General features: G+C 45.6%; 3 protein-coding genes across 9 annotated transcripts in view; 1 reads left to right on the top strand and 2 right to left on the bottom strand.

Moving 5' to 3' along the window:
• Positions 1–2987, top strand: part of HERC1 (HECT and RLD domain containing E3 ubiquitin protein ligase family member 1) — a 95506-nt gene extending 92519 nt beyond the window's left edge. For 6 of the 7 annotated variants that reach the window (XM_039384085.1, XM_039384088.1, XM_039384086.1 and 3 more), the window contains exon 78: positions 708–1383. In XM_039384085.1, coding sequence (XP_039240019.1) covers positions 708–893 — 186 coding nt within the window. In that variant the 3' untranslated portion in view covers positions 894–1383. Of the gene's footprint in view, positions 1–707 lie in introns of all 7 variants that reach the window. The other variant, XM_039384082.1, reaches the window with a different exon arrangement.
• Positions 2988–6471: 3484 nt separating this feature from the next.
• On the bottom strand, positions 6472–9936 carry FBXL22 (F-box and leucine rich repeat protein 22). Its single transcript, XM_027712212.2, has 2 exons — positions 9296–9936; positions 6472–7179 (listed from the first exon to the last, which is right to left on the bottom strand). Exons 1-2 carry the CDS (start codon positions 9709–9711, stop codon positions 6834–6836), a joined length of 762 nt encoding a protein of 253 aa, XP_027568013.2. The 5' UTR covers positions 9712–9936; the 3' UTR covers positions 6472–6833.
• A 1683-nt stretch (positions 9937–11619) lies between these two features.
• USP3 (ubiquitin specific peptidase 3) overlaps positions 11620–27764 on the bottom strand; it is a 42352-nt gene continuing 26207 nt past the window's right edge. Inside the window, exons 6-15 of the mRNA XM_027712211.2 lie at positions 26464–26546; positions 25472–25585; positions 24706–24819; positions 20548–20694; positions 18614–18720; positions 18365–18445; positions 17378–17496; positions 17113–17226; positions 16936–17003; positions 11620–15111 (exon numbers count right to left, since the gene is read on the bottom strand). Of these exons, the coding sequence (XP_027568012.1) occupies positions 14946–15111; positions 16936–17003; positions 17113–17226; positions 17378–17496; positions 18365–18445; positions 18614–18720; positions 20548–20694; positions 24706–24819; positions 25472–25585; positions 26464–26546 (1113 nt within the window). The 3' untranslated portion in view covers positions 11620–14945. The remainder of the gene's footprint in view (positions 15112–16935; positions 17004–17112; positions 17227–17377; positions 17497–18364; positions 18446–18613; positions 18721–20547; positions 20695–24705; positions 24820–25471; positions 25586–26463; positions 26547–27764) is intronic.

Here is a 27764-nt window from a genome sequence, read left to right as displayed (position 1 = left end):
CAAGAAAGCCAATGGATCCTGGCCTGGCTCAGGAACAGTGTGGCAGCAGGAGCAGGGAAATGATTCTGCCCCTGGACTCAGCGCTGGGGAGGTCACCCCTGGAGTGCTGTGTCCAGTTCTGGGCCCTCAGCTCAGGAAGGACATGGAGGGGCTGGAGCAGGTGCAGAGAAGAGCAACAAGACTGGGGAAGGGACTGGAGCACAAGTGCTGTGAGGAGAGGCTGAGGGAGCTGGGGCTGTTCAGCCTGGAGAAGAGGAGGCTCCTCACTCTCTACAACTCCCTGCCAGGAGGTTGTAGCCAGGTGGGGGTTGGTCTCTTCTCCCAGGAAGCAGCAGTAGGACAAGAGGGCACAGTGTTGAGCTGTGCCGGGGAGGTTTAGGTTGGATATTAGAAATTTTTTACAGAGAGAGTGATCGGCCACTGGAATGGGCTGCCCAGGGAGGGGGTGGATTCTCTGTCCCTGGAGGTGTTTAAGGTGAGACTGGATGTGGCATCAGTGCCATGGGCTGGGAACCACGGCGGGGTTGGATCAAGGGTTGGACTGGGTGATCTCAGAGGCCTCTTCCAAGCCGGTCGATTCTGTGATTCTGTGCACGGAGAAAGCTGACCGGCAGGGAAGGGAAGGGAAGGAGCAGTGAAATATGTCTGCACTGGATGTTTTCCTTGATTCCCAGCTCACCAGTGTCCCCCCTTGTCTCCTCCCCCAGCCTTACGACAGCTTGCCTACCTCACAGACTTGTTTCTTTCAACTGCGGCTGCCGCCGTACTCCAGCCAGCTGGTGATGGCCGAGCGCCTGCGCTATGCAATCAACAACTGCCGCTCCATAGACATGGACAATTACATGCTCTCCCGGAACGTGGACAATGCCGAGGGCTCCGACACGGATTACTGACACTCTGTGAACAAAATCACCTTCCTTTTCCTACAAATAGTGCCCTAAGTCCAATTCATCGTTGACATAATTTTACGGTAACCATAGATGTTTTAGGAGCATAAAAAAAAAAAAAACAAACCAGATGTTAATAGGTGGTGGCCACATTTTAGTTACTCTAAATGTAACAAAAAAAAAAATTAGATGTTTTTATTTTTTTGTGATTGTACAAAAGAAAAAAGGAAAAACAAAACAAAAAAGTCCGATGGGTAAGTTTTTTCTCCTTTTTTGGTCACTTTTGATAAGTTTGCATGGAGACATTTTGGTGCATTTTTGTTGGGAATAGTACATTTGTAAGCCCTCCAAGTGAACATGAAGAGTTGTACATTGTGTATAATTGTTCATTAGCCAGGACTGTTTTACATGAATATTCACATATTTATTTTGTTTTAATTTGAATTGCCTGTGCAGGGTTCCTTATGCAGAGAAAAATAAAGCAAATTCAAGGATCGGTGGCTTGTTATGCATTTGTGAATGGGGATTGGTTGTCTCAGTCTTCATATTTTTTATATTTTGTCTCAGGAAGTCATAGTGTTACAGTGTTCAGGCAGGGTTTGACATTTGAAGCACCTTAAAATGTTTCTCTTCACTGACTGTGTTGTGTAGCCCTGCTTTGCTTTCCCAGTGTCCGAGGGGCTGTTCTGTTTGGGTGTTGATCCTCCTACTGCAATACAAGTCCATCTTGTGCTTGGTTCCTTCTTGCTTTTCCTTTAAACATTTTGCTCCTCCAGAGGAGTTGTTGGCAGTAGCAATGTGCTGCCGCCTGCACTCAGAAACCTTTGAATCTTTTGGCAAAAAAATGTTTTTTAATGTACAGATGGACAGAGTTGGTTCCTGAGTACAGAAAACTGACAGTGGAGGTGACAGGGCAGTAGTTGAGGCTGTGGGTTTATGCACATTCTTGGCTCTGCCTTTACTCTCCTTTTGCTGCAGCTGTACCTGTTATGATCAGCATGGTTTGGGTCCCACTGGAGTTCCATCCTGGGTTAGGACAGAAATGAGCTGCACAGGAACCTCTGCTCCGTGTCTTAGGGGAGTGCTGGGCAATGGATAATTTCCAGTGTAGAAAAGACCTTGTTTGTGTCAAACCAGAAATGCTGCTTGGTGTTGAGGAGCAGGAGGGACCTGGAGAGTGTCCCCAGGTGAGTCAGGGCTGCTCTGCCCCCATTCCCCCCATCCTCATCCTCTCTGAGCTCCTGGGGAAGGTGCTGTGGGGCCTGAGGGCAGGTGAGAGTGTTTATCAGTGTCACCTCACCTGGGACAGGAGTGGTCCATCTGAGCCTAGAGCACAGGCAGAAATTCCTGTTGTTTTTCTTCACGTGTTCACTGTGTGTTCACAAGGATGACTTGGGAAATTCCTGGCTGTCCGAGACTGAACTGGTTGTTGCTGCCAGCTCAGAGTGCTCAAAGCTTGATAAGCCGTGGGACTGTGCAGGTCTGGGGTTTACTGGTGACATTCTCTAAGTCAGGACTAGTTGCTGGCTCCTGGAGAAGGCACAAGGTTTGTAGCTGTGACCTCCACACTGCAGGGGGGGTCAGCAGTCTAAGGGGAAGGGGGGACTCAGGGCCCTGAAATCAAGCAGACCTTGTTTCCTGCCCCCTTGTGTGTTCTGGTTCCAAACTGGACTGAGTTCTTGGTGTTGTGGGGGAGTATATGCACATTGTGGTCTAGATTTATGGGTGTAATACCTAAAAACTACAGTATTACAAATAAAAGGGGAGACTGCTGTATTAAGTCCTGTATTATTGCCTGCTGGACTTCACTGATGTGTCTTAGTGCTACTGAGTTGTCAGCCTGTTTTAATCAGGCAAAGGAAATAATAGAGCTGTGCCTAAAAATTGCAGTTTTATATGGACTGTGCAATTGGCTTCTTGGATAATGAGGGTATTTTTGGAGGCAGTTTACACTGAAATGAAAGAGAATGTTGATATTGGTAAATATTGATGTTGATTAAAGGATTGTGTTTGATGGAACTGTAATGGCTTGGAGCTAAAGAAAACCACAGGCCTGTTTTCATCCTTCCATCATACCCTGAATAAAATGTGATCACTTTATATACTCAATTTTCAAATTGAATTGCTAAGGGAGAAAATTTATTATTGGTGCTGAAAAAATGTATCAACACAATTGTGTTCAAATTTTACCATGTCATGAACAAATATCCTCGTTCACGTTGGGGAAGAGCAAAGTAAAATGACTTTGAGCATTTGTAGGTAAATAGGCAAAGAAACCAAGTGGGTGTTTTAAGATCCTTTTAGGCTCTATAAAGTAAAAAAAAAGCTACAACACCCCCCACCCCCCAGACAGTCCTGAGAGAAAACTGGCAGAAAGGTTTAAGTAATATGCAGACAGATGCAAACCCACTTTCATATCTCGTAGCTGCTTGACAGTCTGTTCCTGTTCCACCTCCAGAGCCGTGTCTCTGAGCCCAGGGGTTGGAGAGCTGGCAGCAGGAGAAACTCTTTGGTTCCTGGTGTGACTGTAAATTCCTGCCTTGTTTTGGCTGGTCAGCACTCTGTGACACTGGTGCTGTGTGTCCAAGGCAGGAGTGGTGCCAACATCCCACTTTGCACCTCACAGTCGGTCTGTTCAGCCTTTCCAGGCTGGGAGTGCTGGGTTGGGATTTGCTGTTTGTCCTTCCTGTCCACACTTCCAGTTCTGTTCCTTCGTGGTGCAGAAGGGTCCCACTGAAATCTGAGGAATGCCAGAGTTTTACAGTGTCATGCCATTAAATAAGTCTGAGTTATGAAGATGCAATAATCCAGGTATCTTCCTTGTTTGTTTTCTGGGTGAGTGTTTCTCACAGATGTTCACACTGATCAAGCGTTTCTCTAGAATTCCAGCTCTGTGTGACTGAGTTGCTCTAATGCTGTGCTTTATTTCTTAGCTCAGCCAAATTAGAGTGTCCCAAGGATACCTGTGGATCAGTTAACCAGGATGGAAAGGAGCAGTGAGTATATTCCATTATGCTGAGAGCTGTAAAGTTCTCTTTCCATTTTTGCTGCAGCACACAAAGAGTGTTTTCAGGAGGTCATAGCTGGCTCAGCAGTTTTTGCAGAGGAAAGAAGCCACCCTAGGCAGGTAGTCTAATAAAACAGTTCTGCTGAAATTATTTGAAACTTACCTTCCTAAGGAAACTGGAAATACAATTTTACCATTCTAGTCTTGCAGTAAAAATTGGCTTGAGGTGGAATTTTGATAACACGTTTCCATTCTTTCTGTTCAAATGTGAACAAAAGACAATGTACCAGCTGAAATAAATCTTTCTTTCAAGGCCACCTGAGGCACCAGAGCCAAGCTGGTCATTAGGACACCCCAGGCATTTTCTGCACATTAATTAAAGGAGCAACAGTGTTGTAAAAAGAATACAGCAGGGAACTGGAAAATCAAACCAGTTCTTCCTGGGGAACTGAGGCCCAACTTCAGGACTTGGTTTTATAGTTTAGATGCCAAAGAGCAAGGGAAAAAGTCTGCTCTACTTCAGCAGCAGTTTTTCACACGTTCTTTGTGTTTTAGAGAGGTACTGCAGTCACACCATTGTCTAAATTTAAAGAAAAACATGTATCACGTTGGATATTTGTGACACCCTTGAATAATTTCTGAAGAAGTCAGAAAGAAGTCACAAATTTCCTTCGGGGACAAGTTGGCTCTTACAGTCTTCCAGTTACTTGAAAAATTAAAATGCAGACCAGTAGTAAGGCTGCAAAACTAAACCTGCAAATAACTGTTAAAATGCAGCAGATTATTTTAAACCTCGATAGCCTTGAGATGGTTGAATTCTGGTGATGGCAACTCCAGTTCACATGTTTTTAACTCTGATTTCCTCAGTGTTCTGTTACCTGCAGTAGGATTAATGATCAAGCATGTAAATGAGAGCCAGGCCTGCTGTGGTACAGGCACAGGAACTGCTGTGCTGCCCTAATACTGAATAATTGGTCTGTAATGGAACAGAGATGTCGAGACTCTTAGTGGGGCAGAACAGTATTTCTGGAAATTAGTATTTCTAAATTTGCTTTAAGGACACACACACACTCTCAGATGTTCCTGCTCTGTGTAGGGTTTTAATTTAAACCAAAATATTAACTGCTGTACAGCTTCACTGTGATCCAGGCTGGAACTGTTCAGGATCCAGGGTTTGTGAAGCTGGGCCATGTGCAGCCTGGGCCTGTTTGGTGGGGAAGCTGCACTGGCATTGGTTCCCCCCTGTTTCATGATCTGCCTTTCTTTGGAAGCAGAAGTTCTTCAGTGGGTTATAGTGGATGGGACAGACATTTAAGGTAAACATAAGTTCAGCTGCAGAGGCAGCAGGAATGGGCAGGATTTTGTGGTGCTTTCCAGGAGTCGGAATTCTGAATTCACACTAGAACTGCTGAACAAAATGGGAAGTAATGGAAAGCAGAATTTGGGGATGTGCTCACAGAGAGTAAGGCACAGGGCTTGAGAAATGCTGTGGTTCAGACAAACCCCTGCAGAACTCACACCTGATGACAAGGATTTTCCTGGATTGTTAGACTGAGACAAGTCAAACCTGGGCTGGGTGACTGCAGGACACAGGAAGGGGGCACTCAGAAACGTTTAACTTTCCTCAGGAAAAGTCTGGAAGGGCAGAAAGAGTCTTGGAATGTGGTGTGACAGCCCTGAGTCCCAATACCACACCAAACCCTGGGTACCACAGCCAGTTTTCCACAGCAGAATAAAAGTGTGCCAGCCTGTGGTGTCTGGCTCTGTAGATGATGGCACAGCATCACCTGCACATTTGCAGTGAAGCTCCACTTCCATGAAGCAGAGCAGCAGGAAAGGGACAGCTTTGTGGTCTGTGATGAAAATAGCTCCTTGGTTTGTACTTTGCAGTGAGAAATGGGTGTTTGTATCCAGCTGGGCTGTAGTGTGTTCCTAATTTAGCATTAAAGCTGTAAGTCACTGTCCTTTCCTGTAGATTAGTTCTCTGAACCAGCGTTTGTTCATACTGTGTTTCCTTTAATGTCACCTTGGAAAGATTCCTTGGTGTGTCTTACATTGTGTAAGTACATCATGCACAGGGTCAGCCTGTGTTCTGTGTGCACTGAGTCCACGCTTCCCTCATTTAATCAAAGAGCCTGGTAAAGATCTCCCACTGTCAATCACTAAGGAAGTGCTGCTTGTCAGGTACTCTGCTTTTGCTGGGAAGACCTTACAGGGAGTGGTTATCCCCCTTGGCAGATGGAATGATTGTATGGATAAACCCTTTAACAGAAATTTGGTAATCACTCTGCCCTGAAATTTGTGGAAATCACACAGTGACTCAGTGTCTGCTGTGCCTTTGTGCCCTTACCCATCACTGAGGAGTTTAGAGTGTGGGGTCCACTCTGAACCTTGTGATGGAACCTCAGTGGGAGGCTATTCCTTCATCTCTGTGTTCTGGGGTCTCTGTGTGGATCACTCTACCTCAGTTCCAGCTCTTTGTATGTCCTTGTCTTTGTTTTTTCCATGCAGTAATTAGTCAGGTGAACTGTGCCATCAAACTCACTGCACCTTGTCAGACTAATGTGAAACTTTGTTAAATTCCACCAAATTTATTGAACTCTGTCGAATTATAATTTGGCCTCAATCAAAGATCTGCTGCTCCCTCCTGAGCGAGGTGCATTGCACTCACCCACGGCAGGAGGGACCCGAACTGCAGTTTGGGGCAGGTCTGGCACTGTGTGACAGCAGGGCAGGGGTTCCAGTTTCAAGGAACAACAGAGAGCAAACTGGTGGAAATTTCCTGGTGGAAATGCCTTTTCCCAGTGCACCCTTAACAAAACAAACCAGCCATTTGTTTGGACTTAACCAGAAGGCAGGGAAGTGCCACAGGTCATTGCTCCCGAGTTCAGGTGAGGTGAGATACCCACTGATCATCCCCACCCCACAGTCTGCTGCACCTAAAGCTCAACCAGCTTTCTTGATGCTCTTTCAAGCCTCAGCTTTTTGTCTGGCTGGCTGTCTGGGATCATGTTGGCACTTCTCTCTGCTCTCAGCATCACTGAAGGACACTGTTCCCTGACCCTCTGCAGCCCAGCCTGGGTGATGTTCCTGCAGAAATCCACGTGCAGGGTGTGCAGGGCCCCCCCGTGCAGGGTCACGGCCTGCAGGCTCCGGTCCGTGATCCGCACACAGTTCTCCAGCTTGAGTGTCCTCAGCTTGGGGCAGCTCTTGAGGAGCAGCAGGATGGAGTCATCTGTGACATGGCCACATCCAGACAGGGTCAGGGACAGCAGGTTTGGACACCTGGAAACATGATGGCAACGGGTGAGATGATGGGAGAAATAAATCCTAGAGCTTGGACGAGCTGATACTGTCAGGAGTAAATATGAACTCTGGAACAACAGCTCTTCAGCGGGAGGGGTAAAAAGGCACGGGTGGGGGGACACATGTACATCTCAGTCTTTACAAAGCTTAACCATCTTTGCTTTTTATGTTGGTAGCAACACCTCCAGCTCAGCTGGCACTGGAGAAGGGGCTGTGGAGGCCTCTCTGAGCTGCAGCTCCATTGGTTTTTCTTAGGGAGTTGCCAGGTGCAGTGAGGCACAGGAGAGAAGACCCAGGAGAGAGAAGATTCATTTCAGGAGGAAGGTGAGGACACCTGAGGGAAGAGACTGCTGTATGTGGTCAAGTAGGACACTCTAGCTCTGGATTTTCAGGAATTATGAGTCTGTTTGAGCTCCTTGGATTTACTGAATGGGTGCCAGCTGCTACCTAAGAGTGTTGATGTTTGAACCCCGTGCAGGTCTTAAATTCTCCTTTGAGTCACTGAAACTGGTAAGAACTCCACTCTCAAACAGGGATGCAGGAAGTGAAAAAAGCTTAATTTCGTGCTGCTTGGGGAGCCCTGGGCAAGCCCAGGAAAGGCTGTTGCTGCCTTCCACTGGCTGTCCTTGAGCCAGACCTGGAGCAGCTCTTCGTGCTGACCAGGCAGGGACCCCTGTGCCCACCCTGCAGTGCCTGGTTCCTGCTCACACCTCTCCAGGCAGCGGCAGCTCAGCAGCATCTATTTAACTAAACACAGCCTCCATGAGCACAGTCCTGGACAGAACAGGAGCCCCTTCCATCCTGTCACAACTGTGGAGTGCCCAAGCACTTCCACGGACAGATCTGTGCTTACAGCACGTGCTTTTAGGGGTACAGCAGCAGTGGGGCAAACACGGGGTCCTGCCATCGCTGCACCCTGGTCATTTGTCCTTTCAAACTGGTGCTCAGCACGTTCCTCTGCCTCCACACCCCGCCCCGTGTCCCTGCTGCTGCTTGACTTCACCTTTGGAGCTGAGGGAATGAGATCGTGTCAGCTGCATGGGCTTGTTTTGTTACTCTACCGTTAGGAACAGTTGGAGAAAAAAGCTGACAGGGTCAAGAAAGGCTCTGACTTTCCCATCCCTTGTGCCTTCAACAAAATAAAACTACTTCACACTCAGGGAGAAAAGCGGGATGTTTAATTTGCATTTGAATGTTGGGCGTTTTGTTGGAATGCTTCCAATGATTGCTTGTTTTATCCTTTGTAGGAGCAGGTGTGCTGATCCTTTGCTTTTTAATCCAGATCTTTATCAGTTCTAGAACAGTTACTTCTGAAATTTGGTACTTGGAACTTAACCCCCTGCTTTGAACCCCCCTTCCCATCCTTGTTTTGAGCTCTGGTGCTGCCTCTCCCCAGACACTGTGTCCTGTCGGTATCCTGGGATTTGTTGGCTTTTTTCAGCGTTGCTCCTGGAGCTGAGGGCTGGCTGTGGCACCCGGGTGCACCCTGACAGGGCAGGCACTGCCACCTCCTCATGCAATGGGTCTTTTATTAGAGCTGCTTTGTAACAACAAAGCTGTTGTAAGAAATGCTCTGCACCCAGGGCTGCTTTTCCTCTTTCTCTTCCCTTAGTGTAGTTGGTAAAAAACCGAATTAAATTTCAGTATAAAAGCAATACTTATTTCTTACAATGGAATAAATCTGATGTTTAGTAACGTGATTAATGAACTTGGCTGTTATGATGTGTGTATTTGCTGTTTGAAATCGTGACTTTCCCCTGGGCCCCCACCCCCAGACACTGCCAGAGTGGTGTGGGTCAGTTAAACAGCAATGTGGGAGGCAGTATTGCACCTTCCCATATTAATTATTCATTCTTCAAAAAAAATAGAAGAAAAAAATAGACTTAAGGAAAGTCATTATGAAGTATTCATTATTGCCACCCTAACATGAACTTAACATTGTATTAAAACTGTAAAGTCAAAGCACTCACTGCATGCTCCACTTCAGGCAGGTTGGATGGAGTATTTTAAAAATAAGGTAATCAGCAGCTCTCGCTTCTCTCATTTCACTCATTTCAAGGCAGGGAACCTGCACAGTCACACCCAAAGAACATACCTGTTGCAAACCTGTAGTAAAAAATCCCTGACAGTGTTCTCATGCCTGTTACAGAAGTCTCTCTGGAAACTGTTTTTCATCCAGTCCTCAATGTTACACACCTTGACTCTCTCTGAATACCAGCAGATGGATAAGTATTTTAAAGCAGGTCCCAGGAGAAAATTATCCTTCTTTAGTTCCACTGGAGAATGGAAGTTCAACAAAGGCCACAGTAAAGGATCCTCAAACACTTCTAGCAACTTGTGACATGTTTTTGCTAAATTTTTCCTACTGTTTTTGTCCAGAAAAGAGAAGAGGTGCAAGAGGCATTCCCGGTTCAGCTGGGTGATGTGCATGGCAGGGCTGGAACAGTCCCAGTCTCCTGGGCTGTGGAGATGGTGCTGCAGGGGCTCAGCCTCCCCAGGGCTGTTGCACATATATGGTTGTGGAATGGGGTTTATTTTTGGCCCACGAGTGGTGCAGCAGCTCAGAACAGGGGAAGGCAAAGAAATGTGCACACAGCTTGTGTTCCCTTCTCCGAGGGGATGGAATGGGATGTGGAACAGCAGGGCCTGATTGCCATGAGATGCTTCCTTAAAAGGGATTCTTTCCCCTTGACACTCCCGGAGTTTAGCACAGTTCCTGGAGTGGGAATGGGGTGTAACTACAGCTGCAAGGAGTGTCTTTGCCAGCCTTTCCCAGTCAGAGGACTTGGCTTTCTGAGCAGCAGTTTGTGTTTACAGCAATTGTGGCCTTTATTTGTTCATTGATTTTTGTGAGGTTGCTTCACGTTCAAGGACTGTTACAGTGGATAATGAACTTTCAAAACATCATCTAAAAATTCCCTGAGTGCTCTGAAGCACCTCCACACCCTCCGCAGCTTCAATTTGCAGCCTCAGAGCTGTGGGCAGTTTCCTGCACGGTTATTTGGGGCTGGGCTCTGATCCCATAAACAAAGCTGGCTGTGTCCCACCTCCTGCAGGAGGGAAGGAATGGCACAGACTCATGGGAACAGAGGTCTATGTTTAGCTCCTTGTGGGCTTGTGCTTTAAATAGATGTCTTCTGTTAGGCTTGAGGTTTACAAGTTGGGTTGGGTTGGTTTTGTAGGTGTAGTTCTGTTACCACAGATACCTTTTTTCCACCTTTTGGTGGAAAAAGGAGATATGGAAATGGTTTTACAAGTATTTGTTTTCCAGTAGTCAGAAAGTTGCTCCTGGAAGTGACAGCAAATGGTGGGTTGGAATTAAAAGCAGTGATAGCCCTTGAACTTTAATGTTTGTGAAACAAAAATGCTTGAGATTAAGGTATTTTATATCAATCTTCTGCCTGGTAAATGCAAGAGAAAACATTTAACAAATAGGTTGACAGAAACAGCAGAACAGCACTGTGTGGGGATTACAAGTGGCCTGCACTTCTCTAACAGCTGGGAGACTTGGTGTACCTGTGCACTTTAATGAGGAGTGTTTTCATATGTGACAGGGCTGAGTGGGACCCAAGTTCACTTCTTCCTTCTTACCCTGAGGATGCAGTTTGAAATTCAGCTCTGAGAAACAAGGCCTGAAATGTGTTTGCAGCTGCAGCAGTTCTACCTCCCTGTCCCGAGGAGGTGCTGGAGCTCTGTGTGTCTGCACTTGGGTTTCATTCTTTAGCCATTTTCTGTGTACAGTAAGCTGGGCTTAACAACTGCCAGTCTTCCTGGTTTCATATCCTCTGCCATTTAATCTCCTCCTTGAAATGAGAAGGACATTCCTGCTCAGAGCCAGGCTCTGGACAGTGCCAGAAGTACTTCAAGAAGCCAAGGAAAGGACAAGGTTTCACATACCAGGTAAGGCAGTCCCTGGAAAACAGCAGCTTAAATGGTGTCCCAGCAGGTAGTGTTCTTCATTCTCATATTTGCATTTTCAACTCTCACTTTTAAGAACTTACCTTCATTTGTGAGCAGGTTTGAACAGCTGAGACTGCTCAGAATTGTTACCCCTACAGGAATATTATTTTTAAAAATATTATTTAGAAAACCTCAGCCAAACCCAAAAGACAACAACCCACCCAGCCAGCAGAGCTGGATGACAAGGGAAGCAGTGCTGGGCTGGATTCCTGCCAGAGGGGGTGCACCACAATCTGACATAAAAATTAACAGCGTTTGGGTGACAAGGTCCTTTAAATCTGAATGGCAGATCCTCTCTGGGTTTGGATGCAAAGTTTGGTAGAGGTGTTACATGGTCAGGAACACTTCAATAGCTTTATTTTGTTTCTCCCAGCACAGGGTGCAATAACCTGCCAGCTGTGTTCAAAGTGACACTGAAGTTGTTCTGCAAGCCTGGAGAAGGACAAGAGGAGCTTCATGTTCTAAGGAAAGGAGACACTTTAATGGCACATTTTCCATAAACACACTGTGTGATGAGATATAATTCACATTCATCCTGGAAACGCTCCAGAAACACACAAGATGAGCACAGTCAGTAAATCCTCACTGAAAATTACACACAAGAGTTTAATGGTAAACAATTACAACTATGGCACTACAGTACTTGAGGAGATCCTAAAGCACGTTGGAATCAGCTGTCAAGGTGCCAATGACCTCATCAGTAAGACACAGACACAGCAGTAATGAAACATTGTTGGGGAAACTTTGGAACACCACGTGTTACACTTTCCATTGCTGGACTAAAATCCTTACAAACGGCCTCCTGCTTTTGATCCAAGTCCACTGTCCCTGCCTGTCTCAGTTTTACACTCTCTTGCTGACAGCTGAGAGCTGGACATTTTGCATTTTGTTTGACATAAACCTTGTCTCCAGTTGTAGACGTGGCTAAACAATAACTAACAAAAGGACAACCTTTCACGGGACAAATTTTGGTGAAAAATATGCAAGTCTCTGAACTGTAGAGAGCAGTTGCTGCTTGCAGAGCAGTCACAAGCAAGAAAAAAAATTCTTGCCAGCCTAGTGTGTATTATGATCAGCAGTAAGTAGAAAAGAAACATTTGGCTTAAATGAAAGAGATATCCCCCCCATGAGCTAGTAGATAAATATAGGATATACAAGTAAGGTTAAAAATGTAATACTAGGCCAGGTGCAGTACATGTTACTGGTTCAGTGCTCAGTTACTTTTTTTTTTTTGACACCACACTGAATAGAATACAGTGGATAAGCAAAGTTCTCCACCAGGAAGAGAAATACTTGTGTTGCCACAACAAACTGTTCATACTGTCCATCTGGGTTTGCAGTGGGAGAAAGTTAAATTAGGAAAGGATTTACACTGTCCTTGTTCCAGCAGAGCAGATGGCTGAGCCCTCGGCAGCTCCGAGAACGCGCCTGCTGTGACTGCATCGAGTGCCAGGCCAGGAGACAGCCCTGCCCAGGCTGGGGGCTGCACACACCAAGGGGCTGCGAGGAAATGCTCCAGTGAGAACGGTAACTCTGACCCAAAAAGAAGTAGAAGCTGATTAAAATAAGTGAATGTTGCTGAAGATTACAAATTTAAATTGCTAAGAATACAGAAAGGCACATTTACATCACTGTTCTGCAAGAACACTGCACACACCTGACTACTGCAAGGTATATTGCTGCTGGCTCATAACTCCTGCACTTTAAGCTTGGCATTGTCAAAGGAAGGTAAAATGCTAAAGGACTCCAGTCCAAGCAGCTTGCAGACAAAATGCAGCTATGGATGGGATCTACACACCTTCCCAACTATGGGGAGCAGGGAGGGTGATAACGTGCTGGGATGCTGCTTTACCTGCCCCACACCCTGCCTGCAGGAAAGGGAGAAATGGAAGGTGACAAACTATCTACAATTTAAAGCAATGAATAGTTCTGTGTATTGTTCAGCCTCATTAAAAGCCAACATCCTTACATATGTGACTGTGTATGAAATAATAACTCCACAGATTTAACCTGCGTGCAGTTCCATGTCCATACACCACCAGCTATGCTGAATGCTTTCTGCAGTTTGGGATGAAGAAAATTTCTCCCTTTCCTGGTGTAAGATGCTGTGAAAAAGCTCTCCAGAATGCCACCGTCCCAAATGTCTGGCTGTGATTTGTCTTTTCCCTGGCCCTGGCAAGGCAAGGGCTGGGGCACAACCCTCCACCCTGCCAGGGCTTTCAGAAGCAGTTGCTAAAATGGGGAATCCCATTTTGAGTTCTTGTGTGTTTTCAGACTACTGTATTTTATTGCTTAACAAACAAACACTGCTAAGAGGGGCTGTTTGATGGTGTGACTACATTAAGTATATTCCACTCTCACTCCCAGCCCTGTGAGATTTCAGGAGTGCCCAGCTCCTTGCTTGGCACAAGGGTCCAGCTAGAAAGGGTGGGCTGGGGGAAGAGACCTGAAATGCAGCATTTGGCAAATGTCAGATTTGGTGTCAGACTCCTGGCTTGTGCAGGAGTGGTTCTGCTCTCCACCTTTTTTTCCATCTTGCTGACTTTCACTGTTCAGAACAGCAGGACACCTAAAATTCAGGTTGTTTTTTTAGCACAAGTCTTTCTCCATTACATGGCCAAGTTTTAGAAACTGCATCACATCACATTCACCCAGAGCCTAAGCCAAGGTGCCACTGCTACAGCTCCCTGAGTGCTCTCCAGGCCACTGCAGGCTTGGCTCACCCCCTCCCTCACACGGGCTCTGCTGGCAGGAGCAGCACCTTCCCTGAGTTTGCATTGGAGCTGATGAAACAATTCCATGCAAAGCACTTGGAACACCACCTGCCTCCTTCGGGCTCTGCACTGCACTCTGCCTCCACACTGCAGGCTCTACTCAGCCCCCAGACTCCTAATTCCCACCAGGAAAGAAGGCTGGGGGTCCTACTGCCAGGAAGTTTCCCAAGTTTTCAAGCAAATCAGTGTTCAAGGTCAAATTTCAGGATGACAGCCTAAAACGAGGGATGTCTAATGAAAATCAGGTTCAGCTCAAAAACCATGAATCTCAACACAATTTGGACAGGTAATTTTAAGATAGTTTTTTTAAATTTGAAGTGGGTGGGGGGTAGAGCATATGTGAGGAATACTTGAATTAAATTGCAGTATTAATACAATTGAACCAACTGTTTATTTACAATGATTCCTGAAAGTCAGCAGCCTGAATACACACCAGTATAGCAGCAATTACCCGGTCTACTTAATGATGCCACATCTCCTCTCTTCTGCAGACAAAGAAAGATTGGTCAGAGGTCACTGTTTAAGTTTCCTGCACGAGGGAAAATAGGACGTGCAAACAATCCTTTGATTGAAAGAGATTAAATCATATCTACGTGACAGCACTGAGAACAGCATGAAGTTGTATTGCTCTTCAGAAGCACATTTATCTTGCTTGTAAGGAGGACAGAAAGCTTCTTGGATGTAAATGTGCCTTTAGAAAGTGAGAACTGAAAACATTAATATAAAAAAGTCAAATAACTATTTCATGAAACTATATATATAAAAATTGAGTTATCACAACTAAAGCAGCAAATCAAAATCTGCTGAGGTTTTCTGGTATAACTAAAAAAAAAAGTTAGTTTGTGTCCAAGTTCAGTAAGTCAAATGCTACCATTGACACAACAAAACTAAAACCCACAAGAGGAAATTGAAAAGTGCACAATGAAATCAATAAGTCTTGGATCAAGTATTTATGGAGAAATGGAAATGTTTTGTCCGGTGGACTTGATAAGTGAGACTGAGAAGGAGGTATCAGAGTTTGTCTGCGCCGGGCCGGGCCTGGCGCTCCACGTAGAACAGGATGTAGGCCTTGGCCTTGCCCACGGTCTCCTCGTCCGTCAGGGTCACAGTGCTGTCGTTGAAGTGGAACCAGCGGCCCTCGTGCGCCGCGTACGCCGTGTAATGGCCAGAGCCCACCCTGCCAGAGAGACACGGTCACACAGAGCCCACCCCGCCAGAGAGACACGGTCACACAGAGCCCACCCTGCCAGAGAGACACGGTCACACAGAGCAACTCACCCTGCCAGAGAGACACGGTCACACAGAGCCCACCCTGCCAGAGAGACATGGTCACACAGAGCAACTCACCCTGCCAGAGACACAGTCACACACTGCACCTCACCCTGCCAGAGAGACACGGTCACACAGAGCCCACCCTGCCAGAGAGACATGGTCACACAGAGCAACTCACCCTGCCAGAGAGACACGGTCACACAGAGCCCACCCTGCCAGAGAGACATGGTCACACACTGCACCTCACCCTGCCAGAGACACAGGCACACACAGCTCCTCACCCTGCCAGAGACACAGTCACACACTGCAACTCACCCTGCCAGAGAGACATGGTCACACAGAGCAACTCACCCTGCCAGAGACACAGTCACACACTGCACCTCACCCTGCCAGAGACACAGTCACACACAGCTCCTCACCCTGCCAGAGACACAGTCACACACTGCACCTCACCCTGCCACAGACACAGTCACACACAGCTCCTCACCCTGCCAGAGACAGTCACACACTGCACCTCACCCTGATCCTGTCTGCCAGGGCTGAGACAGTGCCAGGAACCAGGCATTGACAGCCCCCACAGCAGTTGGGAAGGTGCTTCCCTGCTTGAGCTGTGCAGCTCCAAGTTCTCCAAGTTAAAGTTTTATATTAAGTAAAATAATCACTTACTGGGGGGAGTTTAAAGGGCTTTTTATATAAAAATCCATAACTTTTGTGCAAGGCTTCCTGCAACAGTGAACTTACATATTTGCTTAGGTACAAATCAAGTCCAGTATCTGTTATTCAAGCATTAGCTATAAAATTATCACTGTACTCTACTTTCAGAGATCTTCCCCATTTCAGACTAGAGACACTCATATTGCCTAAATATAATCAAAAGCAGTCACAACAAAACTATTCCCGGAATATCAGGAAGAAAACTTTTCAGGTTTCCTTTGCTGTCCATATAGCTTTCCTAGAGTCTGAAGCACCAGGCAGATGCTCTGTGTCACTACATGGGCTGCCCTTAGTAGTCAAATCCAAGAGTTCAGACCCTTCCTCTAGAGAAAGTAAAGGGAGGGGCTTTCTGGACAGAACTGAGACTTCAATTTGGGTTATCAGCAAGGTTTTGATAGAGTTTAATTTCTTTAAGGAAACTCCTTTCACAGGTCACCCCCAGAGACTGACTGCCTAAACAAGGACACGTTTCTCTCAGGATAAACAGTTGTCTTGTCCCTACTGCTCTTACTCTCAACAGAGCTGTCAGGGCTGGGAAAAGTTAAAAAACAAAACTTCGAAATATGACCACTAGCCAGCCCTGGGGCAGGACTGTGAGGAGGACAGGTAATACTGGGTAACTGCTTTCACAGTGCCCATCTCAACACACCCCCCCTTCTTTAGCCCAAGTGCACATGCACTTTCTGGTTGTACTAAGAATTTCAACATGAGGGTTTCTGAAAGGCCCCCTGATTCATTCTCTTGGTTCAGGGCTTTCCATTCCTAGAGGAACTAGGCTGTTTTCATTCCATCTCACACTTCTAGTCATTAACCCCAAGAACTGCCCGTGGGCATTCACAGGAGTAACTGTACAGATCTATCTGAAGGTAATCTAAATTTAGTTCCATGCCAGTTCATAAATTACTGCTTATTTCCAGCAGTTAAAATACATTCTCTAGGGACAGAACACCCTTCATTAACTCTGCAGGTACTCAAGTGGGAGAAGGTCTGTGCCAACACAGCTCCATGTACTCACCCTGAGCCATGATGCACAACCACAGCCACGAGATCATACAGGCAACTTTCTGGGCCACTGTTTTCAGGCTGTGGTTGGAAAAACAGAAAACTCTTCAAATCTCAAGAGCACCTACTGCAATTTGTAATAAACGTCACGGAACAAAATTCTGCAGGGAGTGCTGGCGAGCCTTCTTACCTCTAACAAGTAGCATTTCATGTCTAGGCCTCGTAAGGGAAACTCAACATATGTATCGACCTTGTTTCTCAGATATGCTGTCCAGTGAAAGCGTTTCAAGTGTAAGCATAGCACCTGCAGGGCACAGGGGAGGGAAGGCTGGCTCAGAGGAAGGGATGAACTCAGTGCCAGGCACTGCAGCAGCCTGGGCAGGGTCAGGTGCTGGCTGAGCCGTGATTTCTCTCGGCATTATCGTCACACCGTTACTTGTCGTGCTTATACAAACCTTTGGTAGTTTCTGAATCCAGAATTTTTTGGTGGACTTCTGTTTCTTTTTGCACTTGTGACACATATACAGCTCTGTCTCATCAAGTTCTTCCAGGTCTGTAAAACTGCGAAGACAGTCTGAAAAAGAGCAAGGTACAAAAAAACTGAACACAACCACACGAAGAAACCTGATTCAAGATGACATCGTGCCATTTTTGTAACATGAATTACAACAAATACAGCAATACAGGTGAGCATGTGCTGCAGTCACTCTAGTTATATCCACTTGTGCAGCAAACACCTGTGTACTAAAGTGTTTTAATACAGTGCCACATTGTACCATGTTCCTGAAAACAACTATAAGTAGTTTAAGAGGAAAAAAAAAAGGCATTCACAAAAATCTCCATTTTTCAAACAAACTTCTGCCCAACATTAAGCACAGCTGGTTTCAAAGAAAGTTAACTGACTTCCTAAAGAAGCATGTTCAACTTTTAAAGGTGGTTTGGCTTTAGACACTAAGTGAACAGAGGCAATATTAGTATTTCACAATCTGCAGCAAGTATATTGACAGATCTGTAAAAACTACCATGCTGTAAAATGGCAGTAAGAGCACTGCTGCCCAAGCTGCTGGGCTGCTTTTGTTGAACCCCCAAGAGCCACCCCTCCTGTGGGCAAGGGCTCATGCTGCTGAGCCCTGGCAATGCCCATGGGCAACAAAGCAGGTGAGTTGGTTGGAAAGACATTAGAAAGTACATTAGAAATACTCTGACTAGAGAGAAAAACCTCTGCTGGAATCCTCCCTGAAGCACTGCTGGGCCCCAGTTCATTAGAGCACTATGTCAGGACACGGTGACTGGGGGTAAGGCCTTCATGGAAAATTATTTTGGCACCTCCTACCACAGAATCTTGGAAAATGAGAGGGCACCAAGTGCCAGCCAGGTGACAGCCTGCTCCTCTGAGGACACTCCTAGCCCTGGTGATGCCTCCCCTGCCCAGGCTCCCTTACCTCGTAGTGTGCACATTGGTCCACTTTCTTGGTTTTTAGAACGTTTGTTTCTGAACTGACTTGGAATATCTAGTGAAAGGTCTAGAAAAGCAAAGATTAAAACACGAATGAATAAAATGTGAATAAAACAATGCCTGGTCTTTCCAGGCTGAAACTCCAGTTCACTCACGTGACATTTAAATATATCAGGCCCCAGATTAATTTTCTGCCCTCGGTCACGTGGTATTTTGAAAGCAAGAGGCACCTTACCTAGGAATGGGTCAAACTTTCTAGATTCAGTCCCACATATTAGGCAGTTGACTTCATTTTGAAGAATGCCTCCAAAAATGGCTGTGACAACAGTAGATGCTCCATTTCTAGACAAACCACATCAGAGAGGTACAGTCAGTCACAATGTCTGAGCTCAATCTCCAGTGCCTGGTACATGTTTACACCTCCCACTGCTGGGCTGGGCTGGTAGCAGGGACTGGGGGCACCCACCCAGCAGGTCACTCACCCAGAACTGCTCACTGCAGCCATTCAGTGGCTACACAACAGGTATTTAGTGGTTACACTACTCTTGCTTCATCTTGTACCTAAAGAAAGGGTGAACTGTGTGTGCTCTAAGCAGATGCTCAGACTTCCAGGGGTGCAATATTCCAGCTGGTTGCATTTCTCTAGTGGAGCTGTACCTGACGGGTACAGTATTTTAACACTGTAATTAAAGTTGTATCTGAAACAAAATTTCTTCCCTCCTAGATAGGTCAAGCATATTTTTGGTTTAATGTGACACTCTTTGTTACAAGCACTTCTGAATTCTTAGAGCACATTTCTGCACTTCACTGCCAGAGACAGCTCAAGTTGCATTAAGACATGATAAACAATCACTGTTCTCTAAGCTTTCACTATCTCCCACTTCATTTTTTTAGCAGGTTATGTAATGGGCCTGCTTCTCATAATCCAATTTAAAAAAACCCAAACAAAATTTAAGTTACATTATTATACAACTCCTGAACTTGCTGGTTTGTGTTGGTAGATCTGACACTACAGGCCTGCAGAAACCTGTGTTCCTGACCTGCACCCCACCTACACCTTTACAGTTCATTTGAAAGCTGCCTGAGCAGGAGCAAAAGGCTCCTCAAACACACTGGTGCACAAGGAGAGAGCGTCTGCAGCACATTTATTACTTTACTGTAGGTGTTCAAGTGGATGTGACCTTACTTTGCCCTCAACAGAACACAGCTGACTCCACCTCACCCTCCATCTCCACAGCCACTCTTCTCAAGGCAAATTTAGAGTAAACAGGTGAAACAAAGTTTAAATGCTCCCCGGATTTGGACATCCAAAATGCTTTCAATGTTTTCAAACACATGTCAATTCTACAGACATTTTAAGATTCTTTTGTGGGGTTTTTAAGCATCAGTAACACAACATAAATGCAGTGAAGAGCACAGTCTGAACTCCAGGCTTTGCCTAATGAAGCACCTATAAAATCCTGCCTCTCTCAGGCCTCCTCACTGTGTCCCAATCAGTACAAGAAGGGAAAACTCACTCAAGTTTTATGCAGGGGATCAAGGACCAAATGTTCAGGTTGAACTGACTTAAGGTTCCTTCCTGAAGCAAATGAAAAGATTTTCTCTCTGTGACAGTTTGAATCTGAGAGAAAACACAGCTGGGACAGAATTCAGAGACAACAGTATTTTGAGGAGTGAAACACAAAAATGACCCCTCTGTTTCCAGGTACACAGTAACATGAAAATCAAAATTACCCAGAAAAAACCCAGCAGCTGTCAAGTGATATGCAAATACAGCAAGATCATGTGCAGGAAAACTGACTTCAAACTGTGACTGCATTGCTCAGTCCTTAATCCAACAGGTTTGCTGACAAGTCAAATATCCAAACGCTTGGCCATCTTTTTTTGCTCCTGTAACATGCAGGGCATCCATCACCCTTATTATTAAAATGTCTTAACAACTCAGCCTGTGTTCTCACTCACACCTCTGAAAGCTGCTGATTGAGGACACTTCCTTTTGAAGGGACACAGATCCTACAGATGCTCACCCTTCATAACCTGCAGCTTTGCAACTCAACATTACAGAGGCACCGAAGAAAACTCAAAACGAGGAACCCTGATTCAAAATTTCAGGGCCACCCCACGTACAGAGGCATTAAGGCTTGGAAGAAATTAAAAGCCCCTCCTTACATGCAACATTTGTTGCTGGCAGACAGGTTGGAATTCTCTTGCAGAATGACGGAGCGCGAGACGCCGTTGAAGCCGCCCTGGAGCTCCAGGTGTAGGTGGTCCAAAAGGTAACGCATGAACTCGTGGGCATCCTGCTGCTGGTACCCCCTGGGCAGAGAAGGGAACAACAGCAACAAAATCACAAAATAGCCAGGCTGCTCTGGGGGGGACACACAGCACCAGGGGCAGGAAAAGCCCTGTGGTGGTTTAATCATACTGAGCAGACTTTACACACGTGTCTGTACCGAGAAAGTTTTCCAAGCAGCCTTTGGAAAGCACAGCAAAGTCCTTTGCAGCTCACGCTCTCTGCTCATCTCTTTGTGAGGATGGGGAAACATTTAAGAATATGCATTTTGGATAGGAGGAGCAGACACCCACCCTTTGCTCAGGACTTGGGTTATCATCACACATTAGGCCATGTCAACTGGCCTCACCCAGCCCAGCCCGTGCCAGCAGCACCCAGCACTGTATCACCTTAATAAAAGCACAGGATGGTAGCAGTGACTTCCCCTCCATTTGCTTTGGCACTGACTATATTTGGTTCATATATTTGATTCATATGAGTCCCACTCGCACACTGCACTGTTTCTCCCTGTTTTGAATGTGCCACAAATTATGGTCAATATATTGTACTCTCAAAGCTGGTAAGATTCAAAAGAAAGGCACCACTAAATGTACTGTTCATGTGGGATTCAGTCAGTATTTGTGAGTGGTTTTCATTCAGCCACTGATCCCCCTCACTCTGGCAAGGCCAAGTGTTTGCTTGCCTGTTTGTTCCCCTCCCCACCAAAGGCAGGAATTTGATCTCTGGGTTTGTTTTCCATATGCATCTTTCAGTAACACTATGAAATCTGAAATTATTAGGACAAGAGCACCATTTTTCTATGGTGGGCTCTATAGCCATGCTCAGAATTACACACCTCCCCTGCATAACTCACACTGTTTGCTGGGAGAGGGAGGTAAGGGTTGGGCATTCAGAGCATCTCTTGAGCATTTGGAATTGGGAGGATGGGGCTCCAGCCTCACACGTGTCCTGTCCTCAGCAGCAATGCTGCTCCACCACCATTATCTCACCACTAACAAAACTTATGGAGGAGAACAGAGAAGCCATCAGGGGAAAATGTGCCTTTACAGTTATTTAAGCTAAATCATGCATCAAATTCAACAAACAACTGCTGTTCATTTGCAATGAAGCTGTACACTGAGACAAAGCAGGAAAGCATACATAGAAACAGTGAAAGCTTTGTGCAACACTGACATAATTATGGGCAAGCCATTGTAGGCCAAGCTACCAAAATCCCTGCAGAGCAGGAGCTGGCTTTCCCTCTTCCTCTTGTCCATTCTTTTAGGCTGTTTTATCAGGCCTCCCCTGCCCCTCTTCCACCTCACTACTCCACCTAAGTATTGGCAGTAACCGTCACGCAGGAATGTCTGGGAGAGAAAAACAAATGGGTTTTTTATGCCAGTGCTCAGGGGAGAGAAAAATGTCTGTGATACTCATGGTAGGGTACCCAGAGCTGGAGAGAAACGAGGACAGAGCCTGTGCAATGTGAGGCTGATGTGCTCAGGGAAGGCCACAGATATGCCCTATGGAAGTACTGCTAGGAGGTGACAGCAGGCAAATGAAATAAAGCCTTTCCACCTTGCAGGATTACAGCAATGTTTTCTTCCAAACTAGCAGCTTTAAAATAAATCAGTGAGACTGCATGTAGACCTTACAGCACCCTGAGAAACGTGGGCAGCACTGCCTAACTTTTACAAGAGGAAAAACTGGCACACAGGAACACTGCTGTGCTTCAACAGGCCACAGGACTGTACAGCCAAAACCAGGACTCACTCTCCCAAAGTTGCAAAATAATTATACATTTGTTGAAACAAAGTAGTGAAACGGAATTCTTCAAAGCTGCATGTTAATTCTGCACAGTTTTGAAGTTGCTGAGGTAACACAGGATTTGCTTAGTTTACTGAACACAGATATCTTCAGTAAACATATAACCAACCACATTAAACAGCTGAAGATTAAATTTATGGAAAAAGTCTTTGCTTCAGACACATTTTGGACACTAAATTCCTCAAAAAAGATCTCTGAAGTATGTGGCACACTTGCTCTACAACAAGTTTGAAGAAATAAACCTTTGGAATCATTCCACATGGCTGGCAGTGCTCCTGGTGCATGTATTTATACTTGCACACAAGTATGCTAATTATAGATGGAAAATTCTTTGGATTTGCTAAAAAGCCTAAGTACAGATTACAGATCTTTAAAAGGACATGATGATATGGACAATGCACTGTTTAAAATTAACTGTGATCTTAAAGCCCTTCAGCAAAAAGCACAGTTTCTCTGACAGTTTGCTTGTGTAACAAAACTGATCTCCATCCACCTGGAGCAACTCAACTCAAGCCCCCCTTCAACATTCTTTTTCCCCACTGGCAAGAGGAGAGGATATAAACAGGAACAGTTACCAGGAAAACAGAGCAGACTATTTATACAGCAGTAAAGCAGCAAAACACACATCTTGCAGCTCGGCAGGAGGCTCCAGAGCTACCCTGGCACACAGCACAGCAGCAGCCAAGGAGCAGGACCTGCACAGCAGCAGGAGAGCCCAGAGGCACTGCAGCTGTGCCTGCAGTAACTACAGATGGTCCTCCCTGCTCCCTGTGCAGTAGGACACAGGGGCACGGAGGGCAGCAGCACCCTGTGCCTGATGGCTGAAATCTCTTGGGCCTAAAACGACTCAGCCACACTTCTCACTGTTTCCTCCCCCTGCCCCTTCACTCCAGGCTTCAAAGCACATGCCAAAGTGGCTGGTTTGCTGCTAACATGCAGCTCTTTCCTTCTGGCTTCTCCCAATCTCCCAAGAAGTGCACAAGGCAGAACTGGAATTCCAGCATCATTAGCTTTTACAAGGTGCAATTAAGCACTGAACAAATTCAGAGTTTCCCCCTGGATCACATGTGGAAGTGGGGACCTGCTAAGCACCTGACTCTATTCTCCAATTTGATTTTATGAGTTCCCTTATCCATTTATCATGGACATGCTCCCAGAGAACTGGGGAAAAAAAGGGGAGAACCCCAACAAACAGCACTTTTTCTTTTAAAAGCTGTGATAGAACCCACAGTGCTGAAAATTTGCTTGAGGAACTTTAATGAACTGGTTCCTCACTTACTCTAACAACAATTATAGTGAAGACTGTAATACAGGGAAACTGGTCATGGACATAATGGATGATGTTTGTTTGCCTATAATGTTTTGGTCACTGCTTGCAACTACTGGTAATAAACTTCCTTGATTCTCATAAGGCAAGTGAAACATAATTGGGAGTGTGAAGAACAGAATAAACAGATCTGTGTTACTCGGGTTACTCGCTGAGCAGGTTTGTTCACAGCATCTTTTCAGCACTGCTGGAGATACAACAGAGAACAGAACATCTTTACTACCCGAGAACATGGAGCAACTTACCTTCATCACAATATATCCTAACAGGTTTCAGTGCTCCTTTGAAAGAGGTTCAGGGGCCAGGACAGGGAGACCTTGGAGAGGAACGATACTTCGATTTACTTTGGTAACCTTTCTCCTTTCTTTTTACTGTCTGTTTTGTCAGTATGGGCACAAAACACCTATTTTATGCACAAGATTCTTCTCTTATAGCCCTCACTTCATGTCCAGCTAATAACTACAGTATTTTGAGAGAATCAAGGAAGTTTCAGCCAGTATGTTTGCATTTAGGCCTGTAGGGTGCTGTATCTTTTTTAATCTGATTACATCACTTTCTTATTGCAGCCAAACTGGGTTTCTGTCAACACTGTGCACTTGGCACTTACCTACCAGTCATTATCTTGATTCTTTCACCCTTTGGAGCACTGGCTCAAAGGTACAACTACTACTATTTCTTATTTGAAACGTTTGTCCTCTCTGACACTGCTACATGTAGCACGTGGTAGAAGGGCAGGAAGAAAAGCAAGCACTACTGATGGGACACAAAACTAGAGATCAAAGCAAAGACCCTCTTCAAAGCAGATGCAGCCCATTTTAGATAGGACACCAGCAATACAAGTTTGCAATCAAGAATATTGAGTTTTGGTGTGGTTTTTTTGGTTTTTTTTTACAAAACTTACCTAAAATTTGGCATTATTTTCCAAACGACGTAAAATAAAGACTCCGGACTAAATGCAGTTTGGCTTCCTTGCCATAAAGCACAGAGTGTCTTTCTGAATTCTTCCACCAATGAACTGGAAAATAAAAGCTGGTGTTTAATGTTTAGAGGTTTACTAACTCAATGGTAACAAGTATCAAACATTAGCTTGGTTAAGACTGGAATGACTGTGTAAATACCCTTTCCAGTACCTTCAAAGATTTTATGTCCAAATTCCTACCCATAATGTTGGAGAGACACACTGGTCAGGAAAACCACATTTCAGAAGTTTAGTACTCCCCTGGAAATCTCTCCACCTTTTGCCATTTTAGTGCAGACTCTGCTAACATCACTCCCTTAACACTTGCTCTAACAAGCCACAGATTGTGAATCACTTCTAATTTATTTTTTTTGTAGTAGTAGCAGTATGCTGACTTGCAGTCACATCCCCATGACCATATTTTAGCTGGAATGAAGTAGCACAATGTCTGGAATACATCTAACCAGCACTTCTGAAGGTTACTAAAGAGCAGTTACACTCCAGAGCTCTCTGATGTATCCGCCTGCCCTCCCTGCAGCACCACACCTGCAACTGCAACTGCCAGGGATACAAGTGTCTTTCTGTGCAGGGACAACTATTTTCCTGTGACTGTGATCCCTGTGAACTGTGCAACATCACAGGTGTGTGGTGGCTGTACTGCCCAGGCTGTTTCCTGTCCAGCTCAGCTTACTGAGCACACAGAGCTTACACATTGTTGTCCCCCTGGCTCCTGGTGTGGTAAGTTCGCCGCCCCGCCGTCTTCCCATTCCTCAGCTCCACCGCAGGCAACTCTTTGAAGTAACAGCAAAACTGCTGAATGTTACTAGGAAAAAAGGAAATATGAATGGAATCCTTAAAGGGCAGAGAAAAAAGGCAATATTATGTATTCTGGAGCCTGTATTCTTTGAAATGCAGAAACACAATTACATAAAGGATAGCAATCAGGAGCAGTTCAGGATACAAGAAATACTGTAGCAAACACTCATCTTCTGTAACTAACTGAGCAGATCTGTAAATGTCACTGTCATCCCAGCTACCTAAAACAATTACATCTTGGCTCTGCTTTGACTGAGATACCATAACAGACTGAGATACCATCTCCTAACAACCCAGACTGCACTGCTGAGAAGGTTAACTCCATGTCTACTACCACCTCTCAATCCTGACCTCTGCCACCACAGCCCCAGTGATGGAACAAGGGACACGTGTGCCTCAGCTCCTGCCAGGGAACCCTGAATGATGGAGAAGAGAGTGGAGACTGATGAGCTCTGCTACAGCCCAACTCAGCCTCCCAGTGAAGGAGGCAAATTCATCAATGCACAAGGACAGCTGGTCCTGGCAGCAATGAACGAGTCTAACAGCTCAGTCTAACTGCTCTGCCCACTTCCACGAAACCCATCCTGAAAGACTGTCTCTGCTTTCACAGAGACCATAAACACCAACGTATTTCAAAAGCCTCAGCAATGAAGGGCAGCCTCCTGTTCTGCTGAGGTCATGGCAGGCATTGCAGACGGGCTTCCTCTGGAATGCTGCATCCCAGGACACGCCTCGTGCTGCGGAACACGACTTTATGGTACCCACACCCCCTGTTCCTGCAGATCCAGGGATGCTTTTGTCCAGTGGTAACTTGCCAGACTCACTTGCCTAATGCTGCAGCACCCAGCCCCTCTCCCAGAGGGGTGGGCACAGCCCTGGGGGTACCTGAGTGACTGGAGGATTGCGTTCATGAAACACGTGTTCCCCAGGTTCCGGAGGCCTGTGGCACAAAGGGCAGTGGTGCTTCCCTGGAAAGGAGAACAGGGGAGTTAAAGACAGACTTACCCCACTTTCCCCCCCCAGAGCCATTACTGTTGTACCAGCACACATCTGAACAATAACCAACTACCCTGAGTGCAGTTTTAAACACAAAGCAACCACCTCACCAGCTCAAACTACCTTGAAGCTCCATCTTGACATAAAACCTGTTTCTTACTCGCTCTTGTCAACAGAAAACTACACTACACCTTTCCCTGTGCAAGTAAATCTAGAATAGGACAATACAGAGTTAATCACAGGCTCTTACTGCCAAGGATTTGTGTGTATATATGTTCAATATTCACACTCCGATAATGTTCGGTGAGAACTGGATGGCAGTTTCCCTACAGTGCCTTTAAAAAATGAAAACACCAATCCTCATCCATTTCCCATGTGTAACACACAGTGTGGCTGCCTCCAGGTTGTTTCTAAGTCATCAGCACTAGTCTGAGTCTCAGTGGGGTTTTGTGGTGGTCGGGAGGGTTTTAAAAAGACAAGACAATAGCACTTATCTGAGAAAGCAACAGTCATTAGACTGCGCAAAGAAAAAGCAATGTGTTGAATAAAGAGAAGCAAAATACACACTATTTACAGTCCAGAACAATGTCAGCCACAGATGAGCTTGGTTTTTGTCAAATAATCTTCAGGGTGGGCAGGGAGGAGGGAGGAGAAACTTGGGCAATGTTGCATTTATGATTCTTGAATCTGCAACACTTGGGCATGCTCCATTGTCTACAAAATATCCTACTGGAAGCTCCTCACATTTGGGGGCATTCTTCATTGTTCTCACGCAGTTTAAAAGCTAGACTATCTTTTAGTAGTTGTACATCACAGTGCAAACACCACAGTGTCCTCAGCATATTCTTCTCTCACTCCTGCCCAGAGGGACACAGCACAGCATCAATGCCCAGCAGTGCCCCACCTTTTCTAGATAAGGATCCCACATGCCAACAATGAAAAGATAATCTGTTGTCACGGGCAATATTCAGTATTAACAAAAATGAGAAAACAGCACAGACTAAGAATGAAAGCAGCATTTAGTTCATGCTTTCTAACTCTGTCTTTGTATCTAAATGCTGCCTAGAATTTTTCTTCTGGTTCTGACTGGCTTGGAGTTTTCCTGACACACAGCAAGAATCCCCAGTGTTTCTCCCAGGCTTCCTCAGTCCCTGCAGTACAGGAAGCAGAGACAGCACATCCAGGGGACC

The sequence above is a fragment of the Pipra filicauda genome, unplaced genomic scaffold (assembly GCF_003945595.2).
Source record: "Pipra filicauda isolate LSUMZ 115617 unplaced genomic scaffold, ASM394559v2 scaffold338_size783178_pilon, whole genome shotgun sequence".
NCBI lineage: Eukaryota > Metazoa > Chordata > Aves > Passeriformes > Pipridae > Pipra > Pipra filicauda.
Note: the sequence above shows the minus strand (reverse complement) of the source record. Positions and strands in the feature narration are given on the sequence as shown.

Coding starts and splice junctions, on each gene's coding strand:
- FBXL22 (XM_027712212.2), bottom strand. CDS start 9,711: ATGTGCAACAGCCCTGGGGAGGCTGAGCCCCTGCAGCACCATCTCCAC. Junction 7,180..9,295: donor TTACTACAGGTTTGCAACAG/GTATGTTCTTTG, acceptor TCATGTTTCCAG/GTGTCCAAACCTGCTGTCCC.